Consider the following 27,702-nt stretch of genomic DNA (forward strand, 5'->3'; position numbering starts at 1 on the left):
CTGTTTCTGTGCCTTTTGTGAGCTGTATCTGTCTTGCAGCAGCATCTGAAAGGTTCTGGCTTGGTAGCACTAGCTAGTCTCTTGCTAGCAAGTTGGATCCAATCCTTTCCTTCTTCCTCTTGCCTACCATCCCTATTGTTATCCCTTTCAACTTATTCTTCCCCCAAAATTCCCTTGTTTGTTCTTGTTAGTCTATCTTTTTTTCCTCTGCACAAAAAGAAATCTGTGTTTTCCCTGACACTGTGTCATCACTGTGCAGGAAAGCACAACACACACACACACCCCCCCCCCCCCAAACATGAAGTGTGCTGGAAAGGCAGGTGCCAGGTCTTCTGGCAGGGGAGGAAGAGGGGACAGAGAGAAAGCTGCAAGTCCCTTCCCTCCCCCCCAGACATAGATGCACCCTCTTTCCTGGCAGCAGCGAGCCTTCTGCTGCTAGTGGGAGCAGTGTCTGCACCTGTACCACCTCCACTAACACCAGTAATAACCACCAGCACCAGCATGACAGTCTCCACCCCAATTTCAGTTCCCAGCATGATGAGCCTTCCAGTGCCAGAGGAGGAGCTGGTGGATCTGGAAGCAGAGAGTCTCAGTGCCATAGCTAAGGAAATTCTAGGGAAGGAGGGGGAATCTAGAGTTTGTTCTCCACACCCCTCAAAGTTCCCCTACAGGCAGATCTCTTCTGGAAGGCACTTTGGAGGAGGTTGTGGGGGCAGGGGGCTCAGTTCGTCCTGTTGTTCTGCCTCTGCCTGGTGAGGAGGGAGATAAGGTAGGATCCCCACCCTTAACCCAGAAGCAGCTGGGTAGTGTAGTATGGGATCATTTTGAGGTGGCAGATGATCCCAGGTTTGCTACCTGCCAGCACTGCCAAAATCAGATCAGCCAGGGTAAGGAGGTGAAACACTTCACCACCATGGCAATGCTGCTGCATCTCAGGAGGCAGCACCCCCCTGCCCCTGTTCCTCTTCAGCCTGGCACCAGTGGGAGCGTGCCTGAAAAGAAGTCCCCCTCTCACTCCAAAGCCCCTGTCCCCATGAAGCAGAGGTAGGCCACCCTGGACCAGTGGGGGAAAGGCAGAGACAAAGGGGTTCCCAAGGTCACCCAGAGCACTGGGGAGATGCTTGCTCTGGATGGACAGTCCTTCTCCTTTGTTGAGCATCCAGGGTTCAGGCAGCTCATGGCCTCATGATCAGTCAGGCGCTGGTGGGCTGTCCTTCAAACGGAGGTGATGGATGAGTCCCACACAGCAAGGGAGATCATGGTGGCCAGGAACCACATGGTGCAGGGGTGACTTGTTGGGCAGGGCGAGCTCACTTGCAAGTTCATGGTCACTAACAATGGGGCCAATATGGTGAAGGCAGTGCATGATGACAACTTTGTTGGCATCCACTGTGTGGCACACAAATTCCACCTCATAGTCAGGGATGCCTTGGAGGGGGACATAGCTCCTGGTGACAGTGCCATCGCTACCACTACCAGCCAGCTCATTTCAAAATGCAGGAAGGTGGTGGTCTACTTCCACCAGAGCATCAAGGGGGGCAAGATGCTGCAGGACAAACAGACAGAACTGAGCATCCTGCAGCACAAAATCATGCAGGGTGTGGAGACTCTGGAACTCCACATACCCGATGCTCAAAAGGCTGGTCAAGCAACAGAAGGCCATCCATGAGATGGCCTTGGTCGGGGACATCGGGATCAATGGCCCCCTTAACAAAATGAGTGGGATACCATCTCTCAGATCTTGGTGGCCCTCAAGCCGTTCCTCGAGGCCACCAAGAACTTCAGCACTGGCAGTGCTGTCCTTAGCCAGGTGATCCCCATAGTGAAGGAGCTTGAGAATGAAATGGAGAAGTTCCAGGGAATTGATGTTCCTTGTTGGGGCAAGCCACTTTCACCAGAGATTCAGGTACTGGTGAAGCAGCTGAAGGAGGGCATAAAAAAACAACTGGATCCATTCCGGTCCAGTATGGTCCATGTGCTGTTGGCATGAAGGGGAGCATCCGCAGCAGCAAAACCCTCGATCACTGGACAGAGGTGCTGGTGAACAGAGTCAGGGAGGCAGATGGGCAGAGGCAGGGGGACGTGGAAGAGGGGGATCCACTTTCCCGTGCCAGCACTCCAACCACCAACCAATCTCCTCTACCACAGCCACTCCCAATGTGGGCCAAGGGCATGGCTTCAGTGTTGGGGTCCAGAGGCACCAGACCCCACCATCTGGCAGGTAGCAGAGAGGCCTTGGTGGCTACCTGTCTCGCCAAGGACATAGAGCTGCTGCACTGTGACCCTGTAAAAGGGGGCCTCCTCGGGGCTGCTTTCCCTGTGCCCCACCCACCTGTTCTGGGGCTAACCGCCTGTGTTCTCACCCGCCACACCTTGTTGGCAGTTGATCCATTGATGTAATTAAGTGGGAGGCTGCCCATTTCCTGCCCCGATACCAGGAGGTGGTATCTGCGGCTCCATTCCTCCCCTACACCACAGCCCAAACCTCACAGATGGCATCTTGATGTTATCCTCATCCCCGGCCCCCAGACTGGGCCCCAGAATCTTCCTAATTGAACCCCGCCTGGATTCCTCCCCTCAGGCGGTCTCCTCCGCCTTCATACTAGGCAGCATAGCTCCCTGAACTGCTTCCCCTTCTGGGTGTGGTTCCCCCCCGGGACCTTTGGCTCCTCTAGCCGTGGCCCACCTCCAGGCCAGTCAGAACCCCAGGCCCTCAGCTCTTGGGCGTTCCTCACGGTGGACCCCTGGCCCTTCAACCCTTCTGGTCCTGGCCCCAGCATGGACCAGTAAGGGGAAGTTCAGACAGGCCTGAGTCTATGGCCCTTTTCTCTCTCTCTGAGGGTCCACCCTCCATGCCCTCCAAACAGGGAGTAACCCACCCGGTCATGGGGGGTTAGGGGTTAAGGCACTGGGGTGATAACTGGCCTGGCATTTCCTGGGGGCTCCCGCACCACTGAGAGCCCCACCAGGCCACCCACTCCCAGCAGGGTGCGGTTTTAGGTCATGCTCAGGACGAGGAGCCTCCTTACCATCCTCTACAGCTCCTCCCTTAACTCCAGATGATATCAGCAACTCTGCAGTCAGGCAATGTTGTTGCCTGCCTCCAGCAACAGAACTGCCCTGTTTATATGGGCAGCCCAAGATCCAAAATGGCTGCCCTCATCAGGCACCTGCCAGCTCCAGGCCCTTAAATTGCCAGGCACACACAGTGCCCTGCCACAGACCCCCTTGGCCTATTGGGCAACCCACAGCCAGGTGTGGCAGGATCTGGCCACAGTTGCCCAGGAGCACCTGTCATGTCCACTGACCAGTGTTCCAAGTGAGAGGGTGTTCAGCATTGCTGGGGATGTTGTGACACCGCATCTCCTTGGATCCTGGTTTGGTGAAGCAGTTTGTGTTTCTGAAGGTGAACCTCCTGCTGCTGGGGTTCCTCAAGCTCCACCTGCATATGGAGTGAGTGCCACCCTTTTCACTCCATACCTATATGCTTTTTTTATTTGTTTTTTTTATTTGCTTTCAGAATCCTTCAATGCCCGGCTCTCAGAGCTGGAGGTGGCAGTTAATTTTTTTGCCAGCCAGCAGGGGAAGAACATCTCCCTGCTGAGCTCCCATGTGAGGAAGAACTTGGAGGTATTGGTTCAGGCTATGGGGAAGGAGGAGACTCCAGGTCCTAGGCATGACCTACAGCTGCACCCTGCCAGGATAGGGAGGCCTGGTGGGACTGCCGATGACATGGCAGCCCCAGGAAATGCCAGTTCATAGGCTTGTCTGTGAAAAGTGGTTTGTAAATTCCCTCTGAGGATCAGGACTGAGAGACTGGAGAGAGAGTGGTTTTCTTGTGAGAAATGTGCCCCCACTAGTAATTGGGTTTTCTTGTCTTTAATAGATTTTCAGTATGCATTCATTCTGGTGCACAGTTGTTGCTTGGTACCGCCTACATATTTTCCAACAGGGCATTTGGTGCACTGGATGAGATATATAACATTTCTGGAGGTGCAGCTGTAAGATCCAGGAATGGTGATGGCTCTGTTGTGGGGTGTAGTAATAGTGGGGGTGGTGGAGATATGTCGGCAGGTTTTGCATTCTTGTCATGGCATGGTCTGGATTCATTCGGTGGTTTGCATTTTTGTCATGGCATGGTCTGGATTCATTCGGTGTGTTGGGCTGTAGGAAGTTTGCTTCTGGTGATGAGGTTAGCGAGGTTCGGTGATTGTTTGAATTTACAAAACACTTTTCAAAGACGAGCCGATGAACGTTATTTCATCAACCTCCTAGATACAAAAAGTCATGAACTCAATATAGACATTGGATTTATGACACATTATAACCTGCCAGGCATCTGACTCCACAGGTACCTCTCCACTTTTACCTACAACATTCCCTGCCCCTCCCAGCCTGCCTCACCCCCTGATGCCTCAATTTACATTTTCATTGACTGGCTTTCTTGCCTACATTGCATGCCAGCCTCTGGCTTCTTTACCATGCATTCCATCCAGGAAGATTACACACACACACCGACTGCAGATGCTTCCTCAGCCTGACGAAGGTTTTTAAATCTGAAGGCTTGCTAAGATATATTTCTCCAACTATTCTGTTGGTCTAATAAAAGATATCAGATTGACCCAAAGAACCTTATTTGCCTATGTCCTTAGACCAACATGGCTACAACCAAACCCCTTAGCACACACAAGTGATACAAGTTTTGCTTTCAACAGTTTGAGGGGCACTTTCACAGAAACCCCTGCACTTATCTCCTTGAAACTTGGCAGGCTTCATGCCCTCAGAAGGGTCTGCCATCCCTTCATTGAACACCTTCAAGATCAAACTGGATGCTCATCTTGCTGGGATCCTATGAACCCAGCTGACTTCCTGCCCTTTGGGCAGGGGGCTGGACTCGATGATCTTCCGAGGTCCCTTCCAGCCCTAATGTCTATGAAATCCCTGCTGTTTTCATCCAAATCTGCAAAAAAAAAAATGACAGTTTTAGGCATTTTAGTGAAGCCCCATTATAGTCTATGGCCGAATCGCTGAATCTTCGAATCTGATTCAGTCGAATCGAATCGAATTGAATCAGAACAGCGACTTGAATCACCGATTCGAATCACTGTCCCTCTAAATCAGCCAAATCTGAATTGAATACTTGCCGCTTCACACAGGCCTAGAATTCACCTTACCTGGGCATAGTTTTAAAGTCAGCAGTAGTGACAGTTTAGTTGTTTATAAAAGCTTTCATGATTGCAGTACTAGAAAAATAGGGTTTGTTTGTTTGTTTTCCAGTGGTTTGGTACTGATTTATGCACTATCATTGGAAGATCTGAATGCAGGGAACTGAAGTTATTGGGCTTCCAATCTGCTGGATTGTGGCTATTTGAGTATATCACTGAAGTGACAAATTTATAATCTGTGGAGGCAAAGTGTTAGCTACATCATCAGACAGCTGAACCACAAAGTAGCATTAGCATCAGCTGTCATCGTTCCTGCTACAGACAATGGTGTCTGCCAGAGGCAGAAGAGGAGAAAAAAAGCAGGAAAGGAAATATGACTGTTGCACACTGTTTTGTAGCTACTTATTTCAGCTAAAGAACTGGTGTTGTGAACTAGGGATAAGGAATGACTGACCCAGTGAAAGAAAGAATAGCATAGGTTTATTATTAATGCACCCATTGAAGTTTCTTTCTTCTGCACTATCAATTTTGCATTTTCCTCTGCCCTTAGCAGAATATCTTTTATGCCTCAGAACCTGATATCTTCATAAAACCTGCTCACAAACTTAGTACAAATTGAAACTTTGTCTAAAAATAGAAGTTTAAGATTAAATGTGTCTAGAGATAGAATTACCTTTTGTCTCCAAGAACAGATGCCTTCTCCAAAGGGGGCTTTATTGTTAATGTTATTACTGCTGCTATTGTCATTATTTAATTAAGCTTTATGTGGGATATAGTTAATTAAGCTTTGAGTATCTGCATTATAAAATCAACATATTTTGTTACTATGGAAAAACTGTTGCATGATTAGGAAAACTTGAATGCAATTGTCTAAAATGTATTCTGCACTTCATTACATGAGATGCAAGTGAACAAATACCTCTGTAACTTCATGACTTGAGCCTTAGATGCTGCCAGCCTTGTGTGCTAGTACATTTTTTTCACATATGTAGGACATGAAGGCTTCAGGGGCTAGTAATAAAACACAAAGCTTTTCATCTCCAGGTCATTGGGTCAGATATGGTTCAGCTTGGTGTTGCCAAAAAATGATTCCCATTAGATGGCTGTTTGATGGCCTATATAAAATGCACTGGTTTTCCAATTCTAGTAGAAATGTGTACACATCATACAAAGCAACTGTTTCATTTGACATTAGTTGGTATTCTTGCCAGTATTTTCAGAAAGGCCTGAAATTAATGGATGTAGAAACTGAACAATATGCTATCAATAATAGCAATGCTTCCTCTAGGCCAATGGGGACCAGTCTTTTTGGCAGGTGTGCCACAAGGTAATCCCCACATCCTTCCTGAGTGTCATTCCGATCTTTCTTCCCTGCCTGATCTGTTCCTCTGCTTTCTGCTCCTTGCCCTGTGTTTCCTGTCTGATCTGTTGTACTGCTTTCTGCTCCCTGTCTAATCTGTTGCTGTGTTCCCTGTTCCCTCCCTATTTTAGGTCTTGTTCCGCCCATGGTATGCTGTGTGCCATACACAGGCTGCCCATGCCACTTGTGGCATGCATCCTGTAGGTTGTCTGCCTCTGCTGTAGAACAGGGTTGTGATGCAATACAGCCTAAGCACTGTTGTGTTCTATAGACAGTCCATGAGAAGCTATTATGTGTATTTAAAAATCCACATATATAAATAAATGAAAATTTCTCATACACGTTGATGGAAGCCATGTTACAAATTGCTGGACTTCATTGCCATCAGTGAACAGGAAAGGTGGTGACATCTACCTGAAGACCACAGGCTAGGTCTTAGGTATGTCACCAGGACAAAGGGGGAAAGACATTCTTTAGGAATGTAATATTGGCTTATTTCCTGTTACCACCCAGAAATTGCTTTGCCTAGCTTAGGGTTACCTATATTTATTTGTAAAATTTATTTTACCACAGTCTGATTCTGTCTCACCCTCCCCTCCCCCTCCCCCCCCCTGCAATTTGGAATATAGTTTACACTAGCAAAATTAGCATGCGACTTCTACTAAAAAATTTCAGTGATCAACATGAAGAGCTATCATGTCTAAATCTCTAAAAAGAGGTCATAAAGGAAGGTTTCCTACTCTGCTTAAGATATTTGGTTAAATTATATGTATTATGATTCTGTCTCCCCCTCCCCTCCCCCTCCCCCCCCCTGCAATTTGGAATATAGTTTACACTAGCAAAATTAGCATGCGACTTCTACTAAAAAATTTCAGTGATCAACATGAAGAGCTATCATGTCTAAATCTCTAAAAAGAGGTCATAAAGGAAGGTTTCCTACTCTGCTTAAGATATTTGGTTAAATTATATGTATTGAGGGAATTCTCCAGGCAGCATCCTTGTATAAGGTACAGGTGTACTGACTGGTCTTAGGTAAATTTTCTTATGATAGGGAATTCCAAATGACCAAAAATCAGTGCAGTGCTTTTAGGGGATAAGGTTATAATGAAAAGAGAAGCAATTTATAAATGGTTTATAAATTATTTGTGAAAATAGCGAGGCAAGCAAGGTATCTAGAGTTGAACCACATTGATTAATTTTGGTTGGACATAGGTACCTGTGGTGATGGGGTATCTGTTCACTGATTGGATGTGATTAACAACTTAGAACAGATTCCCTGTGTAAAAATGCATTATTCAGAATTTTTCTTTCAGAATTCTCCACTATTTGGCTAAAATTTGTTGTTTTTGTAAATATTTCCATGGGCCTGGTTAAGTCACTAAAATATCTTTGGAAAGTAAACAAAAGAGAATGATCTAAATACTATGTGTAATATATAGTATGCGTCTATATAGTACACATCAGGGGTCTGGAGCAATTTTGAGTAGAGTGTCAAAAACACCCACATCCTGAACTTGTAAGATGTTGGCATACCAAGGGTGGATGGCAAGGGAGCCACAAGGGGCCCAACGCTTGTTATGGCAGCACAGACCTGGTCCTTCCCCCCATCTGCCCCAAGGCACATGTGCCAAACAGAATGCCTTCACATGCCATGCTTTGGCACCTGTGCCAGGGGTTGCCTAACCCTGGTACACGCACTGTATATAGTGTGTGTACATGTGCACACACAAACATTCCTTATTTTTTACTTATCATTTGCCTTTATTTAAATTTATGCTACCATAACCAATCTTATAATTTATTAAAGAGAGGTATTTTATTCTCTGCTGTATTGACCCCTGGCCAGCATTTGAAACAAGATTAGAAGTTGTTTTAGGGCAAGCGAGGGGGATTATGTCTCTGTACAGAGAACTTATTTATGTATTCTAGAAGGTCAAACATTTTTTTCAAGAGTCTGCAAATCCTTTTAATGAGAGTGATTTTTGACCATCCTGGTCAAGATTTGAGGGGATGTCCTGGATATGAAAAGTTAGTAATTTATCCACTCCTTAATGGATTAATCACTAGTTGCACAGTGTATTTAGCTTGGGATACAATTTACCACACATGGAGAGTTGTAATTTTATTTTGTATTAGGGTATTCCTAGTTCATTTTAGGCATTTCCCATTCTATGTTTTTACTAGGTTGTATATAAAGCCTAAATTCGGTGGTCAGTTTTTGGGGAGTAGTGGAATGGTCAAGAGAGACATTAACTGTTTGCTTGCCTGTAGGTGACACTATTGTATCATTTATCTCTGTGTTCTCCAGTATCTTGTCTAGGGACAAAAAAAAGTAGGTACACTGGCATAATTTGAGAGAGATTCAAATAAATATCTTACACTAATGGTTCTTTAAACCGTGTTAGAGAATGGAGCGTTAGGTATTGGTAGAAGAATGGCATGTTATTCTTTCCAAAGATGGCAGAAGTTTATAAAATTATTTCTGATTTACTAGCTCACTAACACCTCTACTTCTGTTCAGACAGACAAGACGCTAAAAAGATCCCTCTGTAGTGTATCCAACGACTAATGTAAAAAACCTAGAGAACAGTATGTTAGTGGAAAATGTTCACTGCTAAATTGTGGAAATATGAAGTATAGTTAAAATGTTCTTATTCATTCAAATCGTTGTGTACCATAATGCATGCCATTAAGTGGTATCTTATAGAGGATTTTTTTCCTTTAGTAAAAAAGATATGGGTTACAGAGAGAATGAAAAATTCTATGAGGCTTGAGCAATAATCTATCTCTTAGCTTCAGTGTTCCTGCTACCAGGTGTTCAGGTGCTGCTGCTGCTTTGACATGTATATCTCTTCCAGGCAAAAAAACAATATACACATCAGCCCAGGTGCAAGGTGGCCTTGCCAGCAAACCCACCTCTTCCTAGCTGTGACATTCACCCACTCCCCATCAGAATGTGTACATTAGAAGGGGATTGTAATTAACCCCCAGAAAGCATAGGTTTCACTAAAGTGATGTGCACAGTAATGATATTGTTAGCTTCCTTAATTTCCAGTTTCACCATCAATTATGCCATGTGTTTCATCCAGTTGGTGCTACCCTCCTAGTGTTAATTATAACCTACAAGACTGTTACAGTTAATTTTATGGCAAGCATATTGTCTCTTCAAGGCTCCACAGCAGCTCATAAATTATCTTGAAGGTAAAATGTAACTTGGGGAACTAGTTATGAAAATTCCATCCATCTCGCTTAGGAGGTGCAGCTGCTACTGTCAGCTGCCTCACTGCTGCATTGTGAAGGAATTATGGTGGGTCAGGTTTAAGAGGCTAGGCTCAGGCTGTCACTGAGGAGAAAGGCTGTCCTGGCCCTGTCAGACAAGTACCTTCTGCCAGTCCCTTGTGGTTTCACTTTGCAGGCAGTAAAAGGCAGGCAGTGCAGGTGGATGGTCCCCAAGCTGTCTCTATTCATTACTTTACAGAAACTTGTTTTAGGTAGGCAGGTACGGAGACCTTTTCTCTTCACTGTTGTCATGATGTTAGGCATCATCTGCAAAGTGCAAGATAGATAACTCTATAAATAACTCAGTGTTACATTGGAGCTCTGGAGGTAGAGGAGAGATGATTAGCATCTTAGACACGCAGCAGCTCACTGGTTTGTAAAATGATTGTTAGTTTAATTGTAGGAATGGATTATTTTGGAGGAGCACATCAGCTTACTTTTATTTCGCATATACATGTTGATGAGGTGAGATATCATTGCTATATTGTACAGTGAAGCAAATTGTATTAGTTTCACATGAAATTAGCATGGTTTTATATTGGGATTATGAGTACCAAATATGTATATGACAGGGGAAATTTACATTTTTTTTGCTGAAATTGCAAAGTTAGTGTTCAAGACCTTGAAGCTTTCTTAAAAGAAAATTAAAGACCAAATGATCAGATGTAGACAAGACTTTTAGGCAGCAGATTTGTGTTTTTCTTATTCCTTTGTAAATTACTGTAATGCCTTACATTACGTATGGCTTCTTTTTAAAATTCTGAAAATAAGTTGGGTTTTAAAACCTTAGAAGCTTTGGGGTGCCTTCTGCGTTTTTGTGTCGTAATTAGCTGCAAGTCAGGTTTCCTCATGATGCAGTTTTTCTTCGCTGTTATACCTTCCAGAAACAATCCCATCTCTAGCCACTCTCTCCACACCTCAGTTATAGCTGGGAGAGCAGAAGAATGATCACCGAAAACCGGAGCCTCTGTAATTCCATGTATAGCCACTATAGTGCTGCAGATGCACACAGACCCATTTTGAATAATCACATTGTAAACTGAATTAAGGGGCAAATGAATAAACCAGTTGCAAAAAATGCCAAGGGTAATGTATCACAAATAACTTATTTGTTATTCAGTTTAAATATTTTTTTTTATCTTTCATAACATGCTATATCAGATTTCTCAAAATAATGAAGATTTGGTAAATGAGACCTGAGGATAGTCATTTGGGTTATAGAGAAGAGATATCAGCATAGAGATTAGTGACCTGTGGAAGTTTTGATTTAGTACTGCTTTCTTTTTTTCCCTCTGGAAATTCCAGGAAAGGCATCTATGATGCATTTAGAGGCCCATTCTCTTCCCAGAATGTGGGACACACATGCATGTCAATCTCTTGAGGGGAGAATAGACTCCTAAATTTTAACCATCTTAATAAACCAGAATACTGAATCCTATCTACGTATTTTAGTTATTCTGAGCTAGATTATGCCTTTAGGCAGAGCCTTGGGCAAGGTGTGGTATGTAAACCGCACCACCTCAGGAGTAGCCCCAGAGGCATTGTGCCTCAGAGATATATTCCTTCCCTGTTTCCTCCTCTCCTTGCTCCCAGGGGACAGGCAGGAGGGAGAGAGAGAGAGAGAGAGAGAGAGAGCAATTTTCTTCTTGGCATAAACCATTCAGTGCTATCTTGCTCCACCATGTCAAGCTTTCTATATGTAACACCTTGTGACCCACTGAAGTTTGACGTCTGCCTATGACCATATAAAGATTATCCATCAGTGTCGCCAAAGCAGTCCCTGTGTTGTGGCTGTGTCTGCATTTAGGCTGTGAAGGGCCCAGGATCTATGTCTGCATAGATTAGCAGTTATTTGTGTATGGTGGTTACTAAATTTTTTATGAGTTTGCCTATGTAGAGAAGATTGGGGCTAGGGCAATAATTTGAGAATGCTAATACCTAGAACTGGTTTTTGAAGGATTGATCAGACCATTGAAAACATAAGGGGCAGGTATATATCCTTTTATGAAGAAGATGTTAATATATCATTGAGTTATTTTTCTGTCACTTGGGAATGTGATTTCAGTAGTTACTCTGATTACTCTGTGATTTCAATGCAGAAGTTCCCAAACCTTTTCTTATTGCATACCCCCTTCCAGATTTACCAGCTGCCTGTGTACATTTTATACAGCATACATTTTATATTTAAAATATAAAAATATACCAGCATACATTTTATATTTTAACCCCTTAAATGCCAATTGTTATTATAATGAAAATTAAATCTGCCATTACATAATTTCTTTCATGTAACCCCCCCCAGAGATGTCTTATGTACACCCAGGGGTATGTGTACCACAGTTTGGGAACCCATGATCTAATGTAATTAAGAACAGAATCAGGTCACAGATCTCAGTATTGGTCCTTCAAACTCTCTTATGCCAGTTTCTCAGGCTTCTATTGTAATACTTTTTCAGGTAGGATAAATGTAGTTGTAAAAGATCTTTTCTGACTGTAACTTGGTACATAAAAATGTCAGCATAGAAATATTTCTGTTTATATATTTGGTGTATGCAACTGAAAAAGGAAACCTTCCTAAGATAACATACTTTTTGCTTCCTGGCTCAAGGCCAGTTTCACTGAAAAAGACAGAAGTTGGAAAGCAAATGAATTATATGATTTCGATCATTTGGGGAAATATATAAAATAGCTTTAAAAACAATAGAGACCATAAAAAATGGATCCTGAAGAAGTCAGTTGTCACATGTGAATAGTAATTTTTTTTCACTAAAACTTTTACTGGCTTTTTTTTTTAATGCAGCTGGATTGACATAATAGGTCCAAACTGCACTAAAGGGACCGTTGTATTCTTTTGAGTCAACAGCCCAGGAAGAAAATGAATTTCCAAAAAGTTTCATTATTAAGTCAAAGGCTCATCTGGGAATATACTTTTCTTTTATTGTTAGAGTTCCTTTTCTTAAAAGATACACTTTGCAAACTACAAGTTATCAGGCACTTCATGTTAAGGACGATGTTTTTGAAATACTAAGTGTAGAGGCCTACAGAAAGTCATGAATACAGAAGTTTATGCATACTGAGTTGGGGGCATAGTTATTCTTGTCACTCTCATTCAATTTTTTAAAATTATTTTGTATTGGTGCTGCCACACCTTTCTTTTACTGCACTAGAATAAGAAATACATTTGTCATTCCTAACCTCTGTTCAGTCACTGGCTTATGGTCAGCTTGTAATAAATGGATCTCCTGTAACAGAGCAATTTTATATCTGGCCTTAAGGAGGAAGTTTAAAACGTTCTTTGGTTAGGATTGTTCCAAAAACCTACATGTCCTCCAGTTTTATTTGTATAATTCTTCTACATGATCAACAAACCAAAACTTCAGTATATGCCTAGTCCTCAGTCCAGCAAACCACTTAAGCACATGAGTAACTTTAAGCATATAAATATAATCAATTATAATATACAAATACATTGTAATAAATCAGTTGGATTCATTATGATCTTTGATTTACACATGTGGTTAAGGACTAGGTTCATCAAAACACTTCTAGCATGTATCTAACTTTAAGCATGTGGTTTGTCAAAAATTGAAGTACTTTGCTGTGAAGACATGTGTGTGCTTTTTGGTTCACAACTGTATTTAGTGATTTTTATTTCTATAACATTCTCATTAAGTATTTCTATAAAATCCTGTTCTGTCTCTGTTTGGAGTTCATGTTACCGTTGCACTTATGAAACACAAAACTTTTCTTTCAAACAATTTAATGACCACAACTTAAAGTATTTTTGTAACCATAACATAGGGGCTGCATAGAGTGGTTGATCTAGAGAACATTACTGACCAATGCTTGCAAAGCCCCCTCAACTCCTATTAAAATGAAGATTACCAATGCAGAAATTCTGCCTCTTCCCCTCAATTTAGTTCTTTTTTTTGCTCTTTATTTCATAAAAAGTGAAAACAGTGAGAAAACCACAAACTATCAGAGCATTAAGAAAAAAGAGGTTATTTTTCCCCCCTCTTTTTTTTTTTGTAATTACAAATTGTGTTTTTAAATACACTTAAGAGCTATGAGGTGTTATGAATCATGAAACTAAACTTACCTTTAAATATGTTTCTACTCACTTTTTAAAATCAAAGCCTTGCTTTTATTTAAGCATATTATTTTCTGTTTTACATTAAAAGGATGTACAAGATTTATTGGCATTTGTATAAAAAAAGAAAGGATTTTCATGTTTTATAAGAAACTTAATACACTCTCACAGATGGTCCAGCTCAGGTGTGATTTTAATTATGAGATAAAACAAAGCCCAACACAGTAGGAAGTCTTCTTAATAAATGTCCTGAAGCTTTTGTCTTCATGTGTCAAAAAGCCTTTTTATTGAGTGATTAAAATATATATATTATTGGCTGGTTCTAAAAATGGACAAAATGCTTGAAAAGAAGTATGAGGGCTGTCAAACTTCAAAATGTGTCAGCTTGAATTATTTTTGGTGGTGCGAAAAATAAAGTTTTGTTTTGATATTACTTTTCCCTCCTTCCTATACATTTAAATCTCGGCTTTTCAAATAGCAGTTGCCAGACAAATGTGTTAATAATAAAAAAAGATGCAAGTACTTGAATAATTTACTAACTAATGAAAATGTGTTCTTTTTCCATACTGTGCTTGATTTTTGACTTGTCACTTTGTTTTGTATTAAAGAGCTGGGTTTTGTTAAGCACTGTATAACCTGCATGCAGAGAAACCGATAATAATTTAAACCCAACTATAATGTATGACCTCCATTAATAAAACACAAATGGTATGGTCTTCTTGTTAAATATTAGTAATATATTATAATAATGTTATACTGTCCTTCTTTTACTGGGGAATTATGAGGACCTCGTGTTAGGACCTCAGTGTCCTGACAAAGTTAATTATCCAAAGATAATGGTTTTCAGCAATAGTTGTTATGAACATCCCAATATCACTGTTGAGGGCTTATTAAATGTTTGCAGACTCGGGTGCAGAGCACCTATTCACTCCCTTCAGGAATATACATCTGTGTTGTCTGTATCATATTATATATCACATGCAGTGTCTCATTTATTATCGTGAAGCTAATGATGCAAATGCAAACCTTTACGGCCCATACTATACCAGAGTAATACGTTTGCTGTTGATATGTTAACTCCGCTTTCAAAAGTCATCTATCTTACTAATACAAAACGTATCCGATTTTGAGTGCTGCAGCTCTGGGGTTCATTACTTGATTACAACGTAATGAAATCATTTTTTAAAATTTTCCTTTCAGAGTCATGAGAAATAAGCGACTTTAGATTATACTGAGCTGGTAGAAATGTAAAAATGTCCAGGTTCCTCAAATTAAAGTCTTGTTTTATAATATCCAAGAATTTCCTTCCTGAGGACACAGTTATCGGGGATCATTATTCCAAATCTAGGACAGTGAAAAAAGTGACTATAATGAGCATATACAAGTAATATAAGTTGCTTTCTCTTTGAGGTTGAAGGCATCTCATGGGAGGATGTGCCCTTCAACGTTACATAGTTATGGATCACTTTAAATCAAGGTTTGGAAAATTGGGTTCTTTATATAACGTTACCTCATATAACACCCCACATTTAGTTGCTGTTGAATGATGGAGAGAAAAGGATGAAGTACTATTTTTTGTAAATGGAACCACATTCAGCCTGGGACATACTGGTATTTGGATGCGTGAGTCTTTAATGATCATTATTTAGTATCAGTCACTATCTAACCAGGGCTGCAAATTGCTTGTAACAGTTTGGCATGTTTAATAAGGACAGGGCTGAACTTGTGGTCACAAATTGTACAGAATGTCAAGGCTATCAACACTGTTAGGCACAATGATACAATTTTATCATGAGTTTTACAATATTTCCAATTTTATTTAGGCTCTAAAACCCCAGCTTCTGGAGTCCTGTGATTAATTGCAACTCTCAGCTTTCACTTCTTTTAAAAGATTCTTTACTAAGTAAAGCTTAAAACTGCCTTATAAAATGGAATGGCTGCAAATATATTATTTGTTCTAGTCTCATGAATGTTTTGAATTCTTGTTCATGATTTCAAAGGTTTGGATTGGCAGTTCTACAAATACAATGGTGAAGCTGGAGCAGTCTGTATCACAACTCAGATTATGTATAATTTGATAAATATAAAGAATAAGAAATAGGGGTTTCTGTTAGGTTTCTAAAGTAGGGCTCTCTGTTTCCAATCAATTGATAACATAAACCAACCTTTTCAAGTACAAATATCTTTTTTTAGTTAGGGGAGAGATTATCATGAGACAGTGGTTATACAATTGGCAATTTTAGGAGCTTTTCTTCTGTAGTAATTCTTGTAGCTTTGGTTAAACTGAACCTCAAGAAAGTATTGTTTCATTTAGATACTGTTAAGCAGTCAGACTTCCTAGTTCTGATTCTTTTGATACATAGTATGAAGGAGGAATTATTCTGTGTAAGTCAAGTCAGTTATACAGGTGTAAGTGTTAATGTTGTTTCTTGAGTGGTAAACTCTCTTTAAAAAAGGGGGGATTGTTCACGCCCTATTGTGTTTACAATCCAATTTATGCAACTAAAGTATTCCTCCCTCTAATCCCTTGTAGATTCTTTGTAGAGAGCCCCTTGTATGAGGAGGAATAGAGTAGGATGTAATATGGATTTGGAGGTTGCCAACTTTTCTGTTAATATTTACTTGTCCTTCCCCTATAAATACAACTTCTAATTTCTGAATGTTGTCCTCTGGCATTGATAGAGGAGTAATGAGCATGGCAGTGGTCACTGGGTATGTGTAGATGAAACGGGGACCCTAAATTGAAGTGGACAGTTTTTAAAATCACTGCTTCAATTTAGGGCTGATTAAGCCCCTATGTTGTGCACACACCCACTTACCTGCCTCTCTGGCAGTGGGAAGGGGAGGGCGAGCTGCCAGCAGGCAGAGCAGTTCCTAGGCTGCAGGGGAAGCTGGCGCTTCCCTCCGTGGCAGTGGTGTCCCCCTGCCCAGGTGGCACCCACCCACAGGCACCCGGCTCAGGCAGTCCTCGGGGACACTGCAGCTGCGGAGGGAAGCACTGGCCCTCCGCAGCTCAGGCAGGCAGGCAGGCAGGCAGGCTCCGGGGGGGAGGGGAAGATCAAGCTTGCTGCTTTTCTCTTTGGTGGAGCCTGCTTTCCTAGGCTGCTACCAGGCTGCCTGCAGGGCTTCCTGCAGAGCCACAGAGCTGCACAGAGCCCAGTGCTTCACTCTGCAGCTGTAGGGGCAGCAAACTAAAACTCCTCAGAGGAGTTTTAATTTGCTGTGCCCCAAGTCATTTAAGGTGCATTATGCCACCGAATTTCCTACAGCGGCTGGAATTAATGCATAGTACGCTGCCAAGGCATGCAAACACCAACACCATTAAACTGGTACAAAAGCATTTAGCCCGCTTTAAAGTGTCGTGCACGCACGCCCCTCGTTTTGTCTACATATGACCACCGATACTATAAATATGTTTCCATGAGACAAGGAGCCTGGGTTGGGGGAGGCACACTGCCTCTGATGACCTTAGTCTCCAGCAAACTACCTGATTTATGATTTTCACATCTCAAGACCTCTTTGTTGGAAACAGTAAGATAAGAGGACAGGTCTTATTTTACTTGCAGATTATACTGTGACTTGAATCATATCTAGACTCTTACTTGAACCCTATACCTGGCACAGATTACTTCCTCCTGTGTGATGACTCAGCTGTATTGGTGTCATGTAGATAGGCTTGGCAGGATTCGATTTTTATTGGTAAACAATGAAAAATGTCAATTTCACATCATGCTCACAGACTGATGAAAAATATTTCCATTGTTAATTAAAGAGAAAGGGGAAGAACATAGTTGTGGAATGGCATATACCGGGCCAGTTTCTTTAAAGAGGAAAACAGCAGGTGGCCTAATGACTTGTCAATTAAGCGATTAGCTGCTTGTTCTCAGGTGCCAGGAAGTGGGTTGGAGGTTACTTAAACTCCTACCTGATGGCCAGGGGCAGGAGGGGAAGAGTATTTGAGCTGGACTGGAAGCAGTGGCTGTGAAGGAAGGTGTGGGAAGTAGTGGGGAATTCCTGACGCTTCAGTGGGATAACTCAGCTGCAGAGAACTGGGGAGAGACTGTAAAAAGCAACTGTAAGAAGCAACCTCCTGGTGAGATTGGTAGATGGAGAGAGAGATTCCAATTAGAAAGGACACAAGTTTTGGTGTTTTCTTGGCCTTTTCATTGTTCTTTTTCCATCCCAGGGGCAGATGATCTTTGTTATTAATTTAATTAAAATTGATAAAAATCCAAATAAATGCTTTAAAATAAACATTAATATTATCCATAAAAATTATTTAAAAATAAAAATCAAATTCTGCTAAGCCTACACATAGAGGGGTATACATACACATAAAAGAGTAGAGTTAAAATTCTGACTTCCCACACCTATTTTTATGTGGAGGAGGGAGTATCCACCCCACAGAATGATGGAGAAGATACTGTTGCCAGTTAGCTCATGTGTTCAGCCTTCTCACTTTTGCATGAACTTGTAGTTAGTCCATGTTTGTATCAGCAAATAACAGTGCGGGTGAATATTAATGCTTGTGAAGGACAGTGGTTTGTCAGTCCATGGCTAAGTACAGATGATCAAAAACCCCAAGGCTGAACCAATTAAATCTTTGCAGGTTAATCTAAAATGCATAGATTGAATCTATAAGCAAATGAACAGACATTCACTTTTGAATCCGGAAATGCAGCCACATGTCTGCTGTAGCCCAGGCCAGAAGCTGGGAAGCGCTAGAGCAGACAGCTTTGGCCAAGGCTAGCCCACCCACCCTGTGATGGGGGAAACAGGTTCAGATCTGTAACAGAACAAAAGTTCAGTGCGTATACACCGCTTTCAAAATGGCTGAAACCAGTTTAAGATGACCATGGATGGATGTAGTATCAGACTTAACTGATTTAGCTTAAATCAGTTTATTTAACTTCTGTCCCAGATCCCCTCCAGATTCAAGTTAACTTGCAATCCCCTAGCATCCCATGATGCTTTGCAGAAAACTGTCTTCCCCCTTCCCCTCCTTCCCCCCTGTCTCAGGGTGGGCAGGCTAGCCTTGGCCCGAGCTGTCTGCTTCAGATGAATGGGAAAATGTGCTCTAACGCACTCCAAGCTTCTGGCCAGGGCCACTGCAGGCATGTGGCTGCAATTCCAGAATCAAAAGTGAATGTCTGTTCACTTGCTCATTGGTTCAATCTGTGCAGTTTAGACTACCCTGCAGAGATTGAATCGATTCAGCCCCGGGCTTTTTGAATGTCTGTACTTAGCCCTGTTGTGTTACAGATTTAAACTGGTTTCTGATCACTTAAATCAGTTTGTGTGTAATTTCTGTCCCTAACCCTAGAGACAAGTCGACTCAGTTATCTCAGTTGGATTTCCTGTTTCTGCTGAAATGTTAATATTACAGTTTAAACAACTACAGTTTAGTGTGAAGCTGATTTGAATGTAATTGTATTAATTTATAGAGGCTAAAATCAGGCATCATACTTTTGGTAACCTACAGCTGTTTCATTCATTAGCAAGATGTAACTGATCTTGATCTGGATTTTTTATCTCCGATAGAATCAAAGCAAGAAGTATTTGGCTCTTGAAAGTAAATGTTTTCAATCTTTTGTTGTCAGATCCCACAATTTTCTCTACAGCAAGCTTAGATGAAACAGAAAACTGATATACTGAGCCACTGGAATTGCAGGCTTGTAATTTAGAAATATCCATTTTATCCCATGTAATTTCTTCACTAAGATTCTTCAGTCTGAATCTGATACAGGTAGGAGCCAAGACAAACAGTAACCATTTATAGTCATTCAGACCGGTTTGGATTTCATTATAATGTAAAGCAAAGAGAGCTCTTGGCTTCATTTCAGGTGCATTACAAGGGTAGAAAATGCATTTAAGATGTAGCATTAGTGTTGCCACACATTTCTATAAGATATGAAAACTTTTGTTTTCTATAAATAGTATAAAGATGTAGAAATCTTCATGCAGTAAGATCTTAATTTATCAATTAAAAAGCTAGCTTCAAAGAAATTTTACAGCCTCGAATTAATATATACTTTGAGTAATTCCTAATCCTCTGGGCAATAACTGCAACCTACCAATGGCAGCTATTCTGCCATACACGTGCGTTGGAAGGGGTGAAGGAAAATGTTGGGAGGACTATTATCAGCAAGAATGCAGACGCACATTAAGGGCTTGACCCTTCAAAGCTTTAGCTGCTGGCTGTACGTCCTACTACTGTGAGTACAATGCTAGATTGCATTTAGAGGATTGAGCATGAATAACGTGTGCCCCCGGCAGCAGGAGTGGTAAGTGAGGAGCTGCTGCAGATGCCGCTGGCACTGTTGGTGGCAGAGGGGGAGGGATCGGTGACCACGCACAGACGCTACCAGCAGTGGCAGCCAGCGGCAATCACTGACCACCCGCAGATGCTGCCAGCGCTGTCAGCGGCAGGGGTGGTGAGCATTGTCTCCCCCCCTGCCCCCCCGGCGCTGCTGACAATGTCAGTGGCGCCATTTCTAGGGGGTGCACTGCCACACTCGGGGTGAACATGCACCTGCGTGCACCCCCTATACAATGCCACTTGGATTGAGTTTCAGATTTGCTTTTCTAGGTTACAAATGTAACCTGTATATGTTCTAGTGGTATTTATTTAGTTTCCATCTTTCAGAATGCTTTTGACAAAAATGCTTCAGTTTTTAGTGCCCTAATGTTCCAATGCCATCAGTTAAGCTCAGAGTGAATACATTTTGTTTTCAAAGGTCTTATTTGTAAAACTAAGAAAAATATTGTAGATGTTTGTTAATTTGAATAAATTCTCCTCTCTCCCATTCTCTTCTCTCCCACCCATTTATATATATATGTCTCCATGCCCGCACTTCTATAAAATAGATTAAATGCTGCTTCCTCCCATTGTGCCAAAGCATAATTCAGAATCTGAAGACAAAACATCCTGAGGATCTGCAGGGTGAAGAATTTTATTATTTTAATTTGTGTGTCTTAAAATTTCTCCACGTATAAATAATTAAAACATTCATTGCACCTTTGTAAAGTACTTTAAGATCCTTGAATGTAGGTGCTATGTACTATAAAATTGTATATAGTGTATATATAAGTGGTTTTCAAAGAAGCCATGTTGGGAAGACGACATCTAAAATTACACAGATGTTTTGTGGTGAAAACAAAATTGATGGTCTTAATTTTATATATGAGAGAGGAAATATGTATATGCATGCACACATTCATGCAAGCGGCAAAGGTTTTTTAGGGTGATACTTTATATTGGACCAACTATGTAGTATACATACACATACAAACAGTTGAAATAATGAGATGAGAAACTGATACAATGAATGAACATATTAATAGACGAGGTAGCATCTGTCAATAAAAAGTCAAGAAAAATGCATTTGAGAGAGAATTTAAGAAATTTTCATAATTTTTCAGATAAGAATTTTGAAAGCTAAATTTGTTCACTAATCAATGCTTTAGGAGTATGCTACTGCCATTGGAACATGGGAGCATTATATGCTGAAGTGTTTTGGCCACTTCCAACGTGATACAGAATTAACTCTGGGACAAGCATATATGGCACACATATGCACACAGTGCTTGTCCCAGAGCAATTTCTATATCAGGAAAATTATATGATACATAGCTACAGAAACACGATGCAGAATAAGGCACATTTAGAGTCTTTTTCATCCATAGGTGAGTGAGAAGGAGGATGTACTGGTATGTGAAACACAATAAGTTGTGTATTGAAATAGATAAGGAAACAGTAATACCTAATAAAATACATATCACACAGAATACAAACTAATCATGCTGCTTCAAATAGAGCCCAGGTATCTTTAAAAGAATCTTAGAATGCTGCTGCTGAAGAATTGCACTTATGAAATGAACTTATGGTGTGATTTACGTCTCTCTTGTTAGTACAATAAAAGATATCACATTATCAATTTTACCTCCTTTGGCTGCTTATAAAAAATTCTCTGTTTCCAGATTCAAAACCTTGATACCAAGATAAACTTCTATAAACAAAGTAATGAAGTATCTTTTCTCCCTCTGTGGGAGAAATCCAAATTCAGAGGCATGAAATAAATACATGGAATACATTCATTTTTGGACATGGGCATTAACATACTATGTTTTAGCAGCATACATGAGATTTGGATCTTGAGCAGTGATAGGAGGAATAGGTCTTATAACATTCTGCTTACCTGGTGTCTGGCAAAACCTTAGATTTCTACAATATGATTGTCAATAGATGCAGAACTCTTTAGGAAAAAAATCTGGCATCCTCACTCCACTGTAATATGAAAAACGCTATCTTCTATGAAGTCAGTTTTCAATTAGGAAGTAGAACTGGACTCTTTAGTTGCCTTCAAGGAAAGCAGGTAATCAATAACTAGAATTTAATGGACTAGGATCCAGCAAATTACAGTACTAATATACTGGGTAAAAGAAAGCTAAATGTGTCACCCCCCCTAAAAAACAAAACAAAACAAACCCAGAATAGTCTTGAAACAAATAAAGTTTTGAAATATCAAATTTATTGTTGTAATTTATTTTTTGTAAAAAAAAAAAAAAAAAAAAAAGCAAAGCGTAATAAACTAAGGAAATATTAACACAGATTTCTGCTTCCTGTAAAACATATGTTAAAATTGTTCATAGTACACAGTTACCTTTCTGATGCTTGAGTCTACACATTTCACTTTGGGGATGGATAACCTTAAGATACCCTTTTCACATCTGGGGTCATGTCCTAGTAAAAGTTGTCTTATTCTTATACTTCAGCTGGGCTGGCATTTCTGACAGACGCGTAAACAGATGCAAGCATTGTTGCTAATGACAGGTGATTATAACTGGCATGGGTGCCAAGGTAATTAAACCATGTTTTGACAGGAACATTTGGTGATGTGGTATTTCAGCATCAGAAAAATTGTTACAACACATTTTCCCCTGCTAGGCTTTAGTCCTGAATATCATTCATTTTGATTCTTTGCCATAGTAGTCTGAGGTCTGGAATATTGCTCCTGTTGGAAATATAGAACAATTCAGTGGAGAGAAACGGGGCAGAATAGCTAGTTGAAAATAGTGGGTTCAGCATACGAATAGAATTTCAGATTGCAAATGTAACGTATTTTGAAGGGAGATTTTTAACATATAAGCACAGCATGGATCCAGTCTTTAGGGATAGGAAATGGGTAGTGTATTATCCTGCTTCATTGAAAAATAAATGTCAGATTTTTTGTTAGCTGCATTATTATGCTATTCCTTATAAAATATTACTTATTGTATATCATAACTGTTTTACTGCTGCATATCAATTTCTAAATCTGTTTGAAAACAAGTGTGTACTCACAACCTGCAAAGTTAAAATACAACATGTGCTTGAAAATTGCAAACTTGGAAATAGTGGCACAAAAACAACTCCTAAATCCATAGCAATTTTATACATTTAATGTAGTGTGTTCTCAGAGCACTGTAGCATTAATTATATTAATCAAGATGATTTTTTACCATTTATACTTTTCTGCTGGGAGTAAATCATGCTAATGGAAAAATATTTTCTTGGGTGCAGGTGTACAGATTCCAGTGGTTTTTAAAAGGCGCACTAACATGGCACATTCCATATGTGAGCAAACCCTGGTTTAATAAAACTCCTTACATGAGTGTGTGGTAAACTGTAAAGGTCTGCTTGAAGAGCCTGCTTATCTTTTAAGTGTTAGTGAAGCCCCAGGATGCAGAACCACTTTCCATACACTTCACCTTTCCTGAGCATTCCCTTAGTCTCTCACTATGGCTTTTAACCCCTTTAGTAGTATAATCATAGTCCTTAGGTAGTAGAAAAAATAGGAGTAGTTAAGGGGTTTTGAATATTATGCTTTTAGGTAGGCCTGTGGTATCCCACTTAATTTGACATAATGTGACTGCATGGGCCTGAAAGTAAAAACTTGTCCAATTCTTGTCACTTACTGAGCTCAGGCTGCGAATGAGATGCTTGCTTGCTTGCTCTCTCGCTCTCTCTCTCTGTCTCTGGCAGGGACTGGACATTACAAAAATAGTACAAAAAGTTAATAGCATATGTAGATTAAAGATTTTCTCTTTTGTTTTGGTGCTCAGAAAAGCAGTTAATGACTTTGTCCTTGGAATCTACTTACCATTTTAGTCTTAAGTTTTTATATTTGTATAGAATTTGAAGTATGGTATAATCATTTTTTTGATCAATGACTTTTAAAGCATTATTCAGATGTGTTGAAGGATACCTCACCCTGTGCTCTTTATTGGAGGAAATAAAATTTACTAGGTCTACCGTGATCACAATAACATATTCAAAATCCCAGGTCTCCCAGGCTTTCAAGCAACTGAGTCCTCTGGTAAAAGTACTATTAGAAGAAATAATACTTCTATCATTATCAATGTTAACTGGACTGAGGCATGAGTGGAAAAAAAAAAAGCATAGTCTAAGGAAGACTTGGCAGAATAAATCCCATTAAAACAAGCTGTTAGTGATGAAGCTGAGAAGTTCCTAACAAACTCTAGTGATATATCTGAGGAAAAACAGAATAGGGTATCTACTATAAATTGTCCAGAGAAAAAGCTGGAAATTGGGAAGCTTAATTCCAGTGTTCTCAGAATCAGGGACTCTGAGCTAGGGGAAGTACTTCACATTTACCTCAGATTTTAGAAATCTAATCTGTAAGCCTTTACATTTAGAATAGAGTAAGAATATAGCAAATGCAATCAAATTCTTCAGGCTTCTTTTGTTGTAGTTTATAGGTGGAGAAATAATAGACAAAGGAAAAGTATTAGATTACTGTAGTTAACAAATGTATGAAAAAGACATGCCAGCACATCTTGCCAGAAATAAAATGAATCTCCTACTTGGGCACATTTTTAAGTGTTTGTGTATATGTGCATGTAATATGTATAAAACTTTTTTGTAATGACTTTAGTGATTTTCTACAAGTAGCCTTGGAGCTGCCAGTTTGTTTTATTTCTGATATTGCCTGCTAGTCCCCAAAGCAGATAAAGTATGGATTTTTTTTATCTCCTTTTTACTAGACTTTCATTATATTGTGATTACAGTCACAATGTCAGCACATAAAATGTTAAACATCACTGGTCTGAAAGAAGCCTCCATTGTCTTCTACCTCTGGTGCCGGGGGAATCTTTCTAGTCTTGCAGCGGTGGTTCTGTCAGTGTAATATGTCATGAAGCATTTCTCCGTAATGACAGACATCGAATATGAGTGACAGGAACTCTGACCGAATGGAATGGGTTCAATTACCAGAGATGTGGGGTTACCTGAGATAAAACCAAATGGTCCAATTGTGCTCAGTTTTGACCCCCTGACTCCAAGTTACACAGCAGCAAAGACAAATGGCTGATTAACCACCCCCTAACCCTCCTTTTCTGAGATAAACTTGTTTGGATTTCCCTGTCTCAAAAAATCTAAGTGTGGCATGTTTCTAAAAGGAAATATGATAGGAAAACAATGGGTGCTGGTGCTAGTCATTTTTTTCTCTTACCGACACAAAGCAGAAAGCTGTCATTCTATCTTGGAATGTATCTAGGACATAGTGTCCAGAAATCAATACAAGATAAATGATTGCTCTCTTAACCTCACCTTTCTTCTGCTGCAGTGGTTACATTGCTGCTCTTCACCTGTAGCCAACCTGACGCCAGAGTAAATGAGAGATCCTGCCATCAAAAGTATCTTCTTTTTTTTTTTTCTTTTTTTTTTTTTTGTTGCTACTCAATATTGAGTGCAGTTTTACACTTGTTTCTAGTCCAGTGCCTACAGCTCCCAGATAGAGTTATAGCAAGCTGCCTAATTAAACTGTCGCTGTCTGCCCTCACTTGACTGCCTTTACAGAGTCATTTAACTAACAGACATTCCTGACTATTAAAGCTAGTAGCAGCGTGTCTCCAGTACTGGAGATAAAATGAATGAAATTTGTTAATCTGCAATGACACTTGATCCTAGATGTTAAACTAATGCTGTAGCACCTGAACTTTTTCTTTATTGTAATTACTTCTCATGTTATTATTTCATACAATAAATTGGAGAAAATTGCAACAGGTATTAAATTCTTCCAGTTGATTTATGGATGCTGGATGAATACAGCATTTATCTTGTGCATTCTTCAAAAATGCATTTTGGTGTATGCTCAGAGCTGTGGAGTCAAGGATTTTGCTAACTGAATCCTTGAGTAGAATGATGTATTTCCTTCATCTAAAAGGAATGCCATTTTTAAGTCTGTACCCTGCTAGTAATAAAGATAAATTTTGCCTTTGTAGTTGTATCCAGTGCTGATTTAAAACAAATATTTTGAATGCAAATTTAATACATGTTTAAATAGCACATCAAAAGAATTACATGCCATTGATGGTAAAATTAAAATAGGGTTGGAATTACACAATGGAATTCAGTTCTGTTTGAAGGAACAAACATTAAAAATGACTTGCAGTTTATTTTCCACCTCCTTTTTTTGTTCTTTGTTCTGTGATTCATAGATTCATACAGTTTAAGGCCAGAAGGGACCATTAGATCATCTGGTCTGACCCCCTGTATATCACAAGTCATTAAATTTCACCAGTTACCTCTGTATTGAGCTCAGTAATTTGTGTTTAAGCACATCTTCTGCAAGGGTATTTAGGCTTGATTTGAAGACCTCGAGAGATAGAGAATCTACCATTTTCCATGGTAATTTGTTTCAATAGTTAATTACCTTCACTGTTAAAAAAATGTACCTCATTTCCAATTTGAATTTGTCTGGCTTCAGCTTTCAGCCATTGTTTCTTGTTATGCTAGATTAAAGAACCTTTTAGTAACCAGTATTCCCTCCCCGCATCATGGAGGTACTTACACACTATAATCAAGTCATTTTTCAATCTTTGAAACAGATTGAGCTCTTTAAGTCTTTTACTGCAAAGCATGTTCTCTAGTCTTTTGTGACTCTTCTGCACTCTCTCTACTTTTTCAATATCCTTGTAAATGCAAGAAGTGTATGCAGTATTATTCAAGAAGTTAAATCACTTTCTTGACTCCATTTTTATAAATCCATGGATTACTGTGTTTTCTGCCTTGGACTCTGATTGGAAGCTCGCATACAGAGTTACTTGTCCACTGTAACTGGTATTCCCTTTTCTGAGCCATGGCTTTCCCAGGATACAATCCCCCATACTGTTGGTCTGGCCTATTTTCCTGTTTCGTATAATGATAGCTTTGTATTTGGTTATACTAAGACACATTGACCTTGGCTTATCAACTGGGATCCTGGTTTTCTGTGATAAAAAAATCACAAATTCTCTGATAAAAATGGCAAATTCTGTCATAAGAAACTCAAAATCCATGGTTAAAATTAAATGCCCCCCCGACAGTTCCCCCCCACATCCCTGCTGGTGTCCCTCAGTGTCTCCCCCCCAACCCCCCCCAGCCCTGCTTGTGTCCCTTGCCGCCCACGCACAGCCCTTACCCCCCAGCCCTCCTGGAGGGGGCTCCCAGCTGCCAGGGCTATGGGGCCAGGGACCCAGGTCCACAGTCCCCTGCCCCTAGTGGAAGGCAGTGGCTGCTGCAGCAGAAGCATGAACCAGCTCCCCCGCCGCTGCTGCCTGCTGCTGGCTCAGGCAGGACCAGTTCCCAGTGGCAGCGTGCACTACTGGGGGGCAGGGGGGACCCGTACCCTCCCAGATCTGTGTGGGGGTGGGGGCAGGGCGGATGTGCACTGCCCCCATGCATGCAGAGGAGCACAGCATTTGCAACCCAGGGTTTGCAGCTGGCTGGGGACTCCACCCAAAACAGGGGTTGGACCCCTCCCGCT

The 27,702-nt window shown here is 40.7% G+C and overlaps 1 protein-coding gene across 8 annotated transcripts in view; it reads left to right on the forward strand.

Annotated features, from left to right (window-relative positions):
- FTO (FTO, alpha-ketoglutarate dependent dioxygenase) overlaps nucleotides 1–27,702 on the forward strand; it is a 432,416-nt gene that overhangs the window by 232,516 nt on the left and 172,198 nt on the right. Inside the window, exon 9 of one of the 8 annotated variants that reach the window (XM_025207546.1) lies at nucleotides 10,689–10,792. The exons of the other annotated variants lie outside the window; for them this stretch is intronic. Coding sequence (XP_025063331.1) covers nucleotides 10,689–10,752 — 64 coding nt within the window. The 3' untranslated portion in view covers nucleotides 10,753–10,792. Of the gene's footprint in view, nucleotides 1–10,688; nucleotides 10,793–27,702 lie in introns of those variants that run through there. 8 annotated transcript variants of the gene reach the window in all.

This window comes from Alligator sinensis, unplaced genomic scaffold (genome assembly GCF_000455745.1).
Source record: "Alligator sinensis unplaced genomic scaffold, ASM45574v1 scaffold173_5, whole genome shotgun sequence".
Lineage (NCBI taxonomy): Eukaryota > Metazoa > Chordata > Crocodylia > Alligatoridae > Alligator > Alligator sinensis.